The sequence below is a fragment of the Myodes glareolus genome, chromosome 3, assembly GCF_982192425.1.
Source record: "Myodes glareolus chromosome 3, mMyoGla1.1, whole genome shotgun sequence".
Taxonomy (NCBI): Eukaryota; Metazoa; Chordata; class Mammalia; order Rodentia; family Cricetidae; genus Myodes; species Myodes glareolus.
Window position 1 is genome coordinate 96,018,885 of NC_142028.1, and position 13,915 is coordinate 96,032,799.

General features: G+C 44.6%; 1 protein-coding gene across 5 annotated transcripts in view; it reads right to left on the bottom strand.

Moving 5' to 3' along the window:
- The window catches only part of Fggy (FGGY carbohydrate kinase domain containing), a 384,056-nt gene that overhangs the window by 186,232 nt on the left and 183,909 nt on the right, over positions 1–13,915 (bottom strand). For all 5 annotated transcript variants that reach the window (XM_048453091.3, XM_087904859.1, XM_087904858.1 and 2 more), the window contains exon 7: positions 13,279–13,407. In XM_048453091.3, coding sequence (XP_048309048.2) covers positions 13,279–13,407 — 129 coding nt within the window. The remainder of the gene's footprint in view (positions 1–13,278; positions 13,408–13,915) is intronic.

Below are 13,915 nucleotides of genomic sequence, written 5' to 3' on the forward strand. Positions count from 1 at the left end.
TGATTTTATGGGGTTTAGTCTATTGTTGCAGGGAGGCCATGGGTGGTGGTGGGGAAGCAGTTCAGTTCTCATGTGGTGGGCCAGGAAGACAGGAAGCAGCCAGGAATAATATGCCCCTGAGGACCAAACCCAGTCACCGATCATTTCAAGGTAGGCCCCATCTCACCGAGTTCCCAGGCCCTCTTCAATAGTACCTCTAGAGACCAAGGTTTCAAAATCTGAACCTGTGGGAGGCATTCTATATTCAAATATAGCAGGTGATCACACATATAATCAAGTGTAGAAAATGTTATAATAAGTAAATAAAGTTAGAAATCAGATAAGCTCTTATGAGTTGTTCTGGATTTAAGTAAAAATATACCCTCTCTCTTTCTCTTCTCCATATTGCTCATTTACTGTGACTAATTGGGAGGTATCTAAATAACTGATGTCTCCGGCTGTTCCCCCAGGCATTTTCCAGTCTCTGTCTCCAGTAAACAGTAATTTCCAAGTAACACAGGAGCAGAGGGAAGTCATGGGAGGGGGTAATTTGTCACTGTCACCCACAAAATGAAGATGGCAACATTAAGTTTGAGCCCAGACATCCTAATGACTCTGCAATGCTAGTCACCAGCGCACACGAGAGCAACCATGAATGATCTCTACATTTTCTGTTTGGATTTGAAGAACACTAAGAGATAACAAGGTGAGGAGCTAATGGGTGAGGAAAATGGGACAGAATGAGTTCCTCCCCCCAAAGAGGATGGTGGGGACAAGGGCAGGAATGGGGGTGGTGAGGATCAGCCCTGCCCACGCTGGACTGTTGGGAGGTGAAGGTGAGAGACAGGAGCACTCAGTATCCTTGCAAGGCATCATCCTGCAGACCGGGCGGGGGTGCTGCCATGCCGGGCACTAATCATTGGCGGAGATTTCAGAGCCTAGCAGATCTGCTACTCCACATAAGTGCAGTTTGATATAAGCTTAAAATGAGATGGCATCTTTTTTTTCTTTTCTTTTTTCTTTTTCTTTGCTTTTCTTTTTTTTTAACCATGGCTTTCGCTCTCCTTGCTAGTATTAGAATGGGAGGCCCAGAGCAGTTCAGTTAAGCTCAATGCAGGGATATGACCCCAGGCCTTGGCTGCATGGCACAAACTCAGCCACTGAGGCTGTCTTCTAAACTGGTCCATTCTGTTGTCTCTCAGGCACAATGGAAGCTTGCCATGCTGAAACACTCCACATCGACACCTGCTGTGGGATAATGCTTTTGTACCCAGTAAAGATTTGTCCCTTATATCGGTTTAATAAAATGCCAATTGGCCAGCAGCCAGGCAGGAAGTATAGGTGGTACAACAAGACTAAGAATTCTGGGAAGAAGAAAGACAGAGAGGCAGTTACCAGCCAGAAACAGAAGAAGCAAGATGAGAAAGTCTCACTGAGAAAAGGTACCAAGTCACGTGGCTAAGTATTGATAAGAATTGTGGGTTGATTTAAGTTGTAAGAGCTAGTTAGTAATAAACCTGAGCTAATAGGCCAAACAATTTATAATTAATATGAGTCTCTGCGTGTTTCTTTGGGACTGCAGGTCTGAGGGATCAGGCAGGACAGAAACTTCAGTCTGCATACACCAGGCTTTTTTTTTATTTCCAAGCCCTTGCTTCTTGACGTGCAGATCCCAATTTTCACCCTAGGTGATGCTCTAACTTATTCCAGGCAAGCCAGTGAACTCACTCCCTCTCCTCTCCCACACCTCCATCACTTCTCAGAGAAGTGGCATGTAGCCTTTGCATGCAGCTCTGCCTTCTACACAGCATGTCCATTTAATCATTAAACATCTCTGTAAAGTAGCGACTGTTATTCCTATTTCACAGGTGGCAAAAACAAGGCATAAAATGTCAAATGCTTCCCTATGGGGCCAACACCTGCATGTAACTCGGGTAGTTGGCAGTGTTTTACTACTCTGCTGTGTTACCTCTAAACTTCCAGTTTTCACTTGTTCCAGAATCAGGTTCTTCTATTAGATGCACAGTAGAGCACACAAAGTGGTCAACACCGTGGAAAGGAGAGTGCAGTTGGGTGGGTGACAGAACTCAAGTCTAGAGGTTTCTCTGCCTTACAACAAACTCCCTGAGCTTGTTACAAGGTACTAATGCAGGATGGGGAATTTCAAACGCTATTTTCTCTTTAATCAGATGCTGTTTTCTTTTTAATCAGATGCTGTCTTCACAATAGAGTATCTACTCACATATCTGAATGCATAGTTAAGAGAAAAGTGAGAACAGAAAATGAGGCAGGCCTACTAAGAGATCCTAAGGAAGTGGCCAGCAGGTCCACATAGGCTGCTGGAGGGCAGCTGCTAGAGATGTGTTTTTTTCCCATCATTAGCTGCTGGTATGGACTAAAGTAAAGAGGGGAGCTCCAGGGGCAGCATGGAGAGTATGCGTTGGGTTTCTGTACTATGAGAAATGACAAGCGGCACACGTGTGGTCCTAAGGCCAGCCCCAAAGAGAGTGGCAGTCCCTAACGAGTGGGTGTCAAACCAGGTTGGACAATCATGTTCTTTTTAGTTTCATCACTAAGCTCAGCAATGGCAAACAACAGCTCCTCTTTCCAGCCATAGACCCACAAGAGAAACGCTAACTGCATCCGTCTGGACACGGCTCCTCCCAGAGAGCAAGCAAGGTACTGGGGCTGAGGACAAGGTAAGAGGTGTGATGCAAACAATGGGCTCTGGCTAGAGCCGCTCACTCACGCCGGGTCAAGATACTCCACTCGATGTGCTGGGCACAGCTTGTTCCCTGTTTGACGCAAAGATTGTGGCAAGACAGATGTGAAGACATGGCAGGGCACGCAGATGGGGCTTGTCTGGAGGGAAGCATTCCTGTCCTCTAGCTTTGGCCAGATCATTTGCTTCCTGAAGTATCAGTTTTCTCAGCTACTAAAAGGAAATCACTCTTCCTTGTTCCTGGGATGGTGGTTTGAAGACAGCAAGATACTATATAAATAAAACCAACATGAATATTAACAAAATTAATTCTATTGTTCCCTCTACCCTATTTCTATACTTGTCTATCAAACCTCAATGGATGGAATCTGGGCTCTGGGGCTGCTTATAATGCCTCTATCAAACTCACTTCCTTGCTCCAGCCCTCAACTTTCTCATTTATAAATGGATCAAGAAATGCACCTGTTCCAAAGAAAGGTAGCTAGGAGTACTACCCTGTTTGGGGCACTGGTGTAGACTGGTCTAAGCATAGGCTAAGGTACGTAAAGGCATGGGCATACCGAGACACATATGTATTCATAAGCTGTCCACAAGAAAGTAAACGCACAAGATCCAGAGTAGGATAGCCTGGGCAGAGGACCTGACAGTACCATGTATTAAAACATTACGATGAATAGCCTTTACTTTACAGCTAATACCCACTTATGAGTAAGTGCATACCATGTTTGTCTTTCTGGGTCTGGGTTACCTCACTCAGGAGGATTTTCTCTAGTTCCATTCATTCGCCTTCAAATTTCCTGGTGCCACTGTTTTAACAGCTTAGTAATATTTCACTGTGTAAATGTGCCACGTTCTTTATCCATCCTTTAGATAAGAGGCATCTAGATTGAGTAAAGGTCTGATAGAATCCACAGACCGAGAGAGGTAACAAGGAGGGCCCAATGAGGGAATGCATGGATCGGGCAAGGGAAGAAGGGATCTCCTGGGTAAACAGGGGGATGGTGGTGATGGGAACTTGAGGGATCAGGTTAGGGACTTGATAGAGGGGGAGAGTACTAAAACAGGTAACTGGAAATGGGAGCATTTCAGGGTCAGGCAGAAAACCTATGCAAGGGAAACTTCGATGAATCTACAAGGATGATCCTAACAATAGTGGATAGGTAGCCTGAACTTGCCCTCCTTGTGATCAGCTTGGTGACTACCCCAATTGTCCTCAGAGAGCCTTCATCCAGTAACGAATGGAAACAGATGCAGAGACACACAGACAAACATTAGCCTGAGCCTGGGGAATCCTGCTGAAGAAAGCGAGGAAGGATTGTAGGAGCCAGAGGGGTCAAGGGCATCACACACACACACACAAAAAAACCCCACAGAATCAACTAAGATGGCTTCCAGGAACTCACAGAGTCTGAAGCAACTACCAAGGAGCTTGCATGTGGCCGAGCTAAGACCTCTACACATGTGTGACAGTTTTGGAGCTTGGTCTTCTTGTTGGAAGACAATGGGAACCAGCCTGTCCCTGATCCTTTGGCTGGCTTTTGGGAACCTATTCCTCATACTGGATTGCCTTGCCCAGCCTTAATACAAGGGGAGGTGCTTACTCTCAATGCAACTTGGTACGCCACGCTTTGTTGATACCCATAGAAGTCTGTCCATTTCTGAACGGAAAAAGAGGAGAAATGAATTGAGGGTGGGACAGAGGAGAAGGGGGAAGGAACCGGAAGAGAGGAGGGAGGGGGGCGAATGCAATTGGGATACAAAATTAATTAATTAATTAAAAAACATTACAATGAGGAAGTTAATACACCTTGATTTCCTTGCGCATTAAATGCAGAAAACAATGGTCGCTTAGAGTGGTTCCAAGATGACAGCAGTGAGTGTTAAAGGCCCTGACCAAACACTTGGCACAGAGTCGGTTTCAATGAGTTGTAGATGAAATAAAATTAAGCAGGCTGAGCTCTTCGAAGGAAGCTGTTCCCTGTGTGTTTTGATTATTGACAGCTTTGCGGGAGGCATATTAGAGCTTTGTAGATCTCAACAACAAAACAAAAAACTTATTCATGTTTAGCTTCGAAAAACTAATTTACCCATTTCATGGCCTGCTGCGACACAGGCTGCAGCCATTACATAGGAGCTACGGTAAGGAATGGAAGAAGACACCAGGGCCCATTCGTTTTTCCTAATTGGAGATAGGGTTACATAATGGAGCAGAGCCCTGGCTGCCCCGCCAAGCTGAAAGAGAGAACACAGACTTTTCAATCAAGCTTTGACAGTGATTTTCTGGTACCGTTTTGGTTTTCTCATCTGCAAATTAGAGAATTTAGTACAGAAACTCTTTGGGTAGCCTTTCTGTTCCCAAACCATATGATAACTCATTATTCAAAGAGGAGTATGTGTGTATCACACTGCAAACACTATGATGTCATGGCAGGGTCATGGCTTCACACACTGAATTAAGTGGCACCAGACTTAAAGAGGGGTGAGCTGGAGGAACTGGCTGCAGCCCGGAAGCCTGGATCCCTCTCAGCTTCCTGTTCACAGGTAAGAGACTTGTCACCTGGCTCGGGCCACTCTTCTGCATCTCTCCAAGAGAGCCCTGGAGTCTGAGAACAGAAACCCCCAAATTTTCCACCTCCAACTTCCCCTGTACCCCTCTACCGTGTCATACTCATAGAGCCGCTGATCTCCAGCAGCACTGACTCCCATTAAATCCAACCTCGGCTTAAAACCACAGTCCTGAAATCATATTAACGCATTCTTCTTTCTGCTTCTGATCAGACAGACCCAGAAACTCCCCCCTGAAGTTGTGCGTCTGCTATCTGCTCGGGGCCTGGCACGGCCTTTCTCCTTCCAGTCTCCACAGATGGCTTTATCAGTGCTTGGAATCCCCTCCATCTCTGTGGACTCTCTGCCTTAACTGTGCCCGGTGGAAAAGCTTCCTGCTGCTTCCAGTTCCGACCCAGAGTCGGCCTGCTCAGCTCTGATCTCACCTGCTCACCTGCCGCGTGAACATCACGACTGTTCTGAACCCATGTCATCAGTGGCGGTACCTTTCTATACTTTTGCTCCTCTGGGTTCCAGGTGACATCTCGTGAACACAAAGACAAATCCAGCTTCATGAGTCAATAAGACCTGCAATCTATATCTCAAAGTCCCTCTTCATGGATTTAGTGATCCTTACTTATGAGTTCACAGAACCCTTGTATAGCTGTCATGTCGTAGGATCCGTGTTGGATGGCAGGCATGCAAAGGTAAGCAGAAATAGGTAGCACATATACAGGAGAAACATCAAGAGGGCAACTAGTACTCGGTGGAGAGTGGGATTTGGGGAAGTTATAGCAGAGGTAGCACTGTAATTTGACTGTATCTGATGCCTGACTAGGAATGTCTAGGTGGGGGAGAAGGATCCATGCTGACTCCTCAACTTCACTTACATTTACTTTTATTGAGGAGTTTATGTTTCAGAATAGTACTTTTAAGAAGTACCACATTAGCAAAACCATTGCTTCGGCTGAGTTCTTGCTTCTTCAGAAATAAGCTGAATTGATCATGGGATCTATTATCATTGTAGGTGTTTGGAGTAGAGCAAGGCTTCTCAGCCACCGTGCTGGGGAGGTCAGTCCATGGTTAGACAAGGCTTCTTTGTGGCAGGGATTGGCCTGAGCACGCAGGGTAGCTAGCAACACCTCTGGCTTCATTTTGTCACACGCCAGTGATGCTTCCCCCTCCTCAGATGTGATAACTCTGTGCTAGGTGGAATGCAGGTGTCTAAAGTCACCCCTGCTTGAGAGCCACCAGTCTAAAGAAAATAATACGAACTACAGTCTCAATCTCAAGGGTAAAGCGAGCTAAGACACTAGTTAATGAAATTCTGGAAATGTCACTTTGTGCCTCACAACACGGGAACTAACCTTTATCTACTAGGACGGTTGAAAAGGGTAAAGATAAAGTAGGGGGAGCACCAGGCGGAGCACCGGGGCCACGGAAGGCAGGCAGGATATGGCCATGCAGTACTAAGAACTGTGATTCTTACTAAAGATGCTGATATTATCAATGTATTATTAGAGATAATACTTAGTTAAAGTTTAAAAGTGACTGAACAAACACATTCTACTTTCCAAGAAATAATAATGGTACGGCCTGCTGTGAGCACAGTTCCAGGCATCTCTTACCCAGGGACCCTTCTGTCATTTCCTGTCTCCATTTTGAGGCTATTTTATGTTTTACCAAAGCCTTCCATGCTTAGCGCAAATAACGGTAATTACTGTACTTGCCTGTTTACTAGGCTGCAATTTTCCAAAACTCCGCTGCTTTCTTGCATTCACCTCCCATCCTTATCAGCCAGGAAAGCTACTTGTCAGTATACACTTGCTGAAAGTCTTTCCTCAAGGTTTGTTATTTATTTAGATATTCTCGGGGACAAATTCAAAAATAGACCAATCATATATTAATAGGTCCATCATTCCACATTCCACAGCGATAAGTGTGAGTCATGGACTCTGACCAGTCAGGATTACTCACAAACCTCCACCTTGCCATGTAGGTTTTAACAAAGTTAGGCAGTCATATGAGCCACCGTTGTCCCATTTGACAAATGTAACAGAAAAGCACCATGCAAAGAGTGATGCAGGAGAGTCTTCTATCTATATGTTGCTTTCATTGGATAATTAATAAAGAAAACTACTTGGCCTGATAGGTCAGAACATAGGTAGGCGGGGAAGACAGAACAGAATTCTGGGAGGAAGAAAGCAGAGGCACGTAGATGCTATAGCTCTCCTCTCCAAGATGGACATGGGTTAGAATCTTCCCGGTAAGCTACAACCTCGTGTTGCTACACACATTATTAGAAATGGGTTAATTAATATGTGAGAGTTAGCCAATAAGAGGCTGGAGACAATGGGCCAGGCAGTGTTTAAATGAACACATTTTCCGTGTAATTATTTCGGTGGTAAGCTAGCCAGGATCCGGGCGGGAACACAACCTGCTGCTCCATCTACAAAAGAGCTTCTTCCTAAGTGTGAGACAACAGGTAGAAGAATAGATTCTTGGGTCCATAATTCACCTCTGAGTTGCAGGTGCCCCCATAGTCAAATAAGGCTTCACATATCTGTCCCATTAAACTACACAGTTGCTGTTAGGTGTGATCTACATAGAGGAGAAATGTGCTTCTGTCTCAAGTTTAGAAAGAGAAGAGATCGTTGCTTGGAACAATGTCTGTCATCAAACATGCCACGCATCATACCCACACGTATGCACATCTGTGCATATTAACTATAAATAAACACTCCTCAAATCACATTACTGGATTCTGCTGCTTGCCTGCCCTCTCTTCCAGAAGAGAAAACGACAATAAACTGGCATGGGCTAGGTGGTGGTGGCACACATCTTTATTTCCAGCACTTGGGAGGCAGAGGCAGGCAGATCTTGGAGTTCGAGGTCAGCCTGGTCCACGAAGTGGGTTCCAGGACAGCCAGGACTATTAGAGAAACCTTGTCTCAAAACAAAACAAACAAAAAGAAAGGAAAAAAAGAAAAAGGAAAGAAAGAGACTGACATGGTTTGTTGCTCACTGGAAGAAACTGTTGTTCTAGCAAGGCAAGGACCAGAAGTTTTTTTTCTAAGACTGGCTAAACTAATTGTTTTGCCATTAAACAAACAAAAAGTCAAAAGAAAGAAGGAAAGGCGGTAGAGGGAAGTGGAGGGAAGGAAAAAAGGGAGGAATGGAGGAAATCCTTATATTTTCCAACACTGCAACTCAGATGAGCAATTTAAGACAATGCAACATCTGATAGAGAATCCAATGTCAGTAATTAAAAAGTTGTGTTCAACCTAGCAGCAAAGGTTTGATTTTTAACAAATCAGGCTAATAGGAGCATAAATAGAAATTTGTGGAGATTTCCAGACATCTCAGATCAGTTGAGGAATTGCTTGGACTTAATGCTTTCTACTGAAGAACCGAGCCAGGTACAGTTCAAAGGCATCTGCCTCCCAGCTGAAAGCATCCACTAGGGACTCAATGTCATTCTTTCATTCAGTTACTCACTGTGATACTAGCCACTATGGATGAAATGATAGTATGCCACAAGAACCTACACAAGAGCAAATGAGATGACGTTAACATACAAAGCAGCAAACATAAGATACAGCAAGCACACAGACAAGGAAGGATTCATTTAGCTTGGGAGTCAAGGAAGGCTTCCCAAAAAAGACAGCAGCATCTTCAAGCTTTGATGGGCAGTCAGAAGTTTGTCTGATATAAAAGAGCCACTAGAAGAAGGTGGCCTGGGAGAGAAATGAGGTTGTTATTTCCTTTCAGGACAGTTGGGGCGCTGGAGCCAAGAACAGACCTGGAACAAAGTTAATGCTATTTTTACAAGCTAGAAAAATACCAGCAGCAGGAGCCCTGGCCAGAACCACCCCCACAAAGTGCAAACAAAACTACTCCTATCTGCTGGCTGTCTGCTGGAGAACTCACTAACCAGTCCCTTAAGAACAAAATGTTCTTTTATCTTTGAGTTTTCATTCCCACAAAGTCCTTCCTCCTGTTTCCAGAGCTGGAAAACCCATGAGTTGAGCTGTGTTGCTCTTTGATCCCTATCTTTCCATCCCAGGCTCTCCTTGGGAACAAGAGTCCATGGGGTACTTCTGCTGAGAGGTGACCCCCACCACTTCTCCGAATGTGGGGTGCAAGGCTGATGGTGTCAAGTCAGCATATGACATGCCCATGGTTGTCAGGGCAGTGTTGTGAGAGAACAGGATGGCTGGCATACCTCTCCCACTCCAAAGTTAGGCTCTTATCGTGACATTTGGGGTCGCTCAGCACCAGGGGAACATTCTGAAAGCTGTTTCTGACTTAAATCCTTGTAACTTCTTAGAGTACTGAATCCCATATTCTTTTAAAGGGCATGAGGAGGACAATCAGGGCAACTTCTGGAGAGACAGAGGGGTCAGGGACTTGGTTTCTTTCTTCTCTGTGCATAGGGAAAAGAAGAGAAATACTGCATATGAGAGAGAGAGAGAGAGAGAGAGAGAGAGAGAGAGAGAGAGAGAGAGAGAGGGAAAGAGAGAGAGAGAATATGTGTATGTGTCTGCATCTGTATATCTGTCTGTGTGAGCATGTGTATGCGTATGTCTGTGTCTGTGCACATGTGTGATGTAGATATCACCAGTTTTCACAGGAAAACCACAAAGGGCCATTGGTAGCTCTTCCCATAAAAGAGAAAACAAAAGTTGAAGAGGTAACCTGCCTGTAGGCAGAACAAGGATTTAGTCGGGTTAGATCTGCGGGCTCAAACCAATACTAGGAGGTTACATAAACACAGAGCAGGGAGAACAATACAAAGCTCCCCAGAAGGAACAGTCCTTGTCAGTTTTGTTCACTGCTGACAGTCTCCAGTGTCCAGACCTAGCACAGACAGGGCGCGCACACTTGATATTCATCTTTAGTCCATCTGTGGTCAGATGGTCTTTCAGGTCTCTCTGACCTCTGTTTTCCACTGAATCCCAACATGATACAGACAAGGTGGAAAATGAGCAGAATGTTTGCTTCCAGGCCTCTTTACTTTCCCAGATACCCTAATCCTGAGCTGGCTGTAAACTGCTGAGGAAAAGAGGCAGGGTCGGAAGTTAGAAGAACAAAATTTGATCTGAATTATCAGCAAGTCTTCCTACTCCACAGCAGTGAGAATCCCTTCCCCTGCCTTCTCCCGCCAGCAGAGGCACCTGGGTTCTGCTCTTTAAGAATCCAGGAATTTATTCCATCTTTCCACTTTACAAATTTACGTTTAATAGGTGGGAACTCATTAATGTGAAAGAGCCTGGGCACAAAAGACACAAGCCAAAGCTCCTAGGAGTGAAATTTCTGTCAGTGAGCTCTGTATTTAGACACCAAACGGAGGTCATCTTGGAGTTTACCCCTCGTGGACAGTACAAAATGTCCTGGGCAGAAATGAGAAGGTGTGTTTTGACACGTTCTTAGGGAGGCCAGGGAAGCTGACAAGGAAACCGCAGTGCCTGCAGTTCCCCAAGACGAGGCCCTCTTCCCTGGAGCACACAGTGGCCCCAGCCAAGTGTTTGCCACCTGGGTGAGGCAAAGGGTTGAGACTGTCACCCCAGGGAGAACTGCAAAAGAAAAATGAGGAAAGTCTCCCTGAGCGGCTCCACGATCTGCACTGTCAGGACAGCTATGAGACAAGAACACACCATGTCTGTCTACACCTCCAGCTCTGTGGCTTCTACTTCAAAGCCTGACACTCTACCCAGAAGCACTGCTCGCACTGGGAAATGCTGGCGAGAAACAGCCTTGCCTGCGGTCGCAGCCACACCACATATCACCCTGCTCTCCCACGAGCAGTCCTGTTTATTCTTTCTCTGGGCCAGAGCCTGAGAAGAGAAAGATGAGCCGGGAAGGGGCTCTCAGGCTGGTGATGAGTGTCACCCAACCCCACACATCAGGAAACAGATCAACCTTCACTCTAAAGTTCAATGTGACCTTACGCAACACATTTATCAGCTACCTATAAAACACAAAGCAATGTTCACCACTAGGAGCATGAGATGAATGATACGGTGGCCTTGTTCGCAAGAAATTTCTAGTCTGGTAGAAAAGACAATCAGATCAATCATAAAGTTACAACATAATGGGATCATCTCCTCAAACAAATAAATACAACAAAAGGAGCGCAATTTACAGAATTTCTCAATCTAACCTTTCCACTGAACAGGCTGTAAAGGAGAAACCTTTTTTTTTGACCTTCAAATTGGAAAGAGTTACCTAACCATTGTCACCAAGGGTTAGCCTCCCCCTTGGTGACAATGTTGAGCAGTGGGAGCTGTAAGAGGTATTCCACATGGTAGGGATGGGTTACGTATTAACGGAGAGGGTTCCCAGTGAAAGCAACTTCCTTTCTCTTTCACGTGCAAACAGGCTCCCTTGTCATTCCGCCTTCTAACACAGACAGGCTACTAGATGTGAGTCTTCTGAGAGTCCAGGCTACAGAGCTGTAATAAATCTATACTCTTGGTATCTGTGGCCTCAGGGATGCTGTTACAGCAGCACAAAGTAGATTGAGATTCTCATAGCCATTTCTGGGCAGATAACACATGTGCCAAGACAGAGATGGAATGAGATCTGGAAGCACAATCTATGGTGAGTCCTTGAAGAGACAGCTCTTGACTTGAAGACAGTGAGTGGCTCTCAACCTTCCTAATGCCGTGACCCTTTAATACAGTTCTTCACATTGTGGTGACCCCAGTCATAAAAATATTTTCATTGCTACTTTATAATGTAACTTTGCTACTGTTAGGAATTATAAATATCTGTGCTTTCCAATGGTTAGGAACCCCATGAAAGGGTTATTCATGTGAACAGCAAAATGTGAATCGGCAATTACGAATTGTAGTCTTACTATGCCACCAGAATGGCTAAACTCTTGCCTTACTTCTCAAGCAGCAAAAATCACACATGTGTGTCACCACACTTGACTAAAGTTTTGTGACCTTAATCCATTATAAGAGATTCATTTTAGCCATGGCCTGGTATACACATACATATACTCACACATGGAGACAGGCTAACAACACAGTACTTACCTACCCGTGCTGTGTAAGACACACCGTCTGCTGTGTTCTGCCCTGTTCAGTCCTACTTCATACTATTCTGTTCTGAAAATCCAATGGCATGGCTTGGAACGTTTGCCTTACAAATTACAAGCCATCATTTGAAACAAATGCTGTTTACTGAAAGGATAGGGGGAATACACAGGAAAGTAGTAAAATTGAGAGACTGAAAATCATAGTAGTCAAAAAGAGGAAACAGAAGGAAACTACAGTTGAGCTGAAGACGAGGTCAGAACCACCACATTTAACTAGAGTTCTCTGCTTTGTTGTATATTTTTCTATTAAAATTTGGAAGGAGAACTTGGTTTTGTTTTATTTTACTTCATCACACTCACATAGCTTTGAGGTGCTGAGGACTGAATCACATGCCTTGTGCAAGCTGGCCAAGTGCTTCACACCAGTCCCAGGCTTTGTTTCACATCCACCATCCCTTAGCCCCATGCCAGAGTGTGTGGTGAGGAGCCAATGGATTTTTGAAAAACGAATAAATAAATGCATGAACTGAAGACTTGAAAGTTATATAGGAAATTAAATCGAGTCTTCAATCAAGTAATTGGGTTTAGGAAAAAAGCCAAATATTTTATTAAACAAATATATCATCCTTATAACGATTCTGCGCTACCATTAGCAAAGAAAGAATACATGAAAGCACTCCACCATCACACACTGTAGACGGAAGTAAACATATGTTGTCCAAATTTTCATGACGCTAGAGAACTATCTAGATAAATGTTATATTACTATGTATTAAGGAATTAATAGTTTATAACTTTTATTTTTTATTATAAGTTTTCTAATTCTATTCAAATGCTTAGGTGTATAAAGGCCTTTTATTATTTCACCTTAAATCATCAGCCCTTGACCTTTGCTGAGCAAAGAGAAAAGATGTATTCTGGGCTCTTGGTGATATTTCTTTTACCCAGAGAACCCACAGAACCGGGTGCCGGGAAAGAAGATTACCTAGTCCTCCTGCGTGGGCGTCAATGAGTGAGGCCGCCACAGCAATCCCCGAGGGAAGACCCAGCTCTTCGGCTGCCTCTGGCGTGAGCCCACTTCCAAGACAAGTTCCAGGGGGCAGCACAAGATTTCCTGGGTAGACATGAGAGAAAACAAACACCCATCAGTTTGGAAAACTCGGACGTGAACAGAGGGTTTTCTTAAGAGAGCCTTTTTGCTCCCTCCTCCTTGCCTGCATTTCCTCAAATGCACAGAGACAGAAACCATGCACCCAGAAAACAGCCCTTTTCTCACTTTGTGACCTTGGTATATGTCTTTGATAGGCACGCGGACACACGCTCCAAAAGAAACAGAAAAGTGGCTTCGGCCCTTGCTCCCTATTGTAGGGTAATGAAGAGAAATATTTTGTTCTAAGAAAGAATCTCTTCAATTTTGTACTCTAGCTGGAGGAGACAGGCCCGTTGAAACCTTAGGGGATTCTGTAAGGCGACTGCTTCCACAGAAACAATTCTTCAGAATGTTGCAATGCACTGACCCTGATATTTCAAGTGACCTTGAAGTCCTGCCATCAGGGAGGCCTTTAGTTAATAATTTATTGATTCTCTAGCTTTGTGTGGGCACTGCTGGGCTGTAAAAGGCA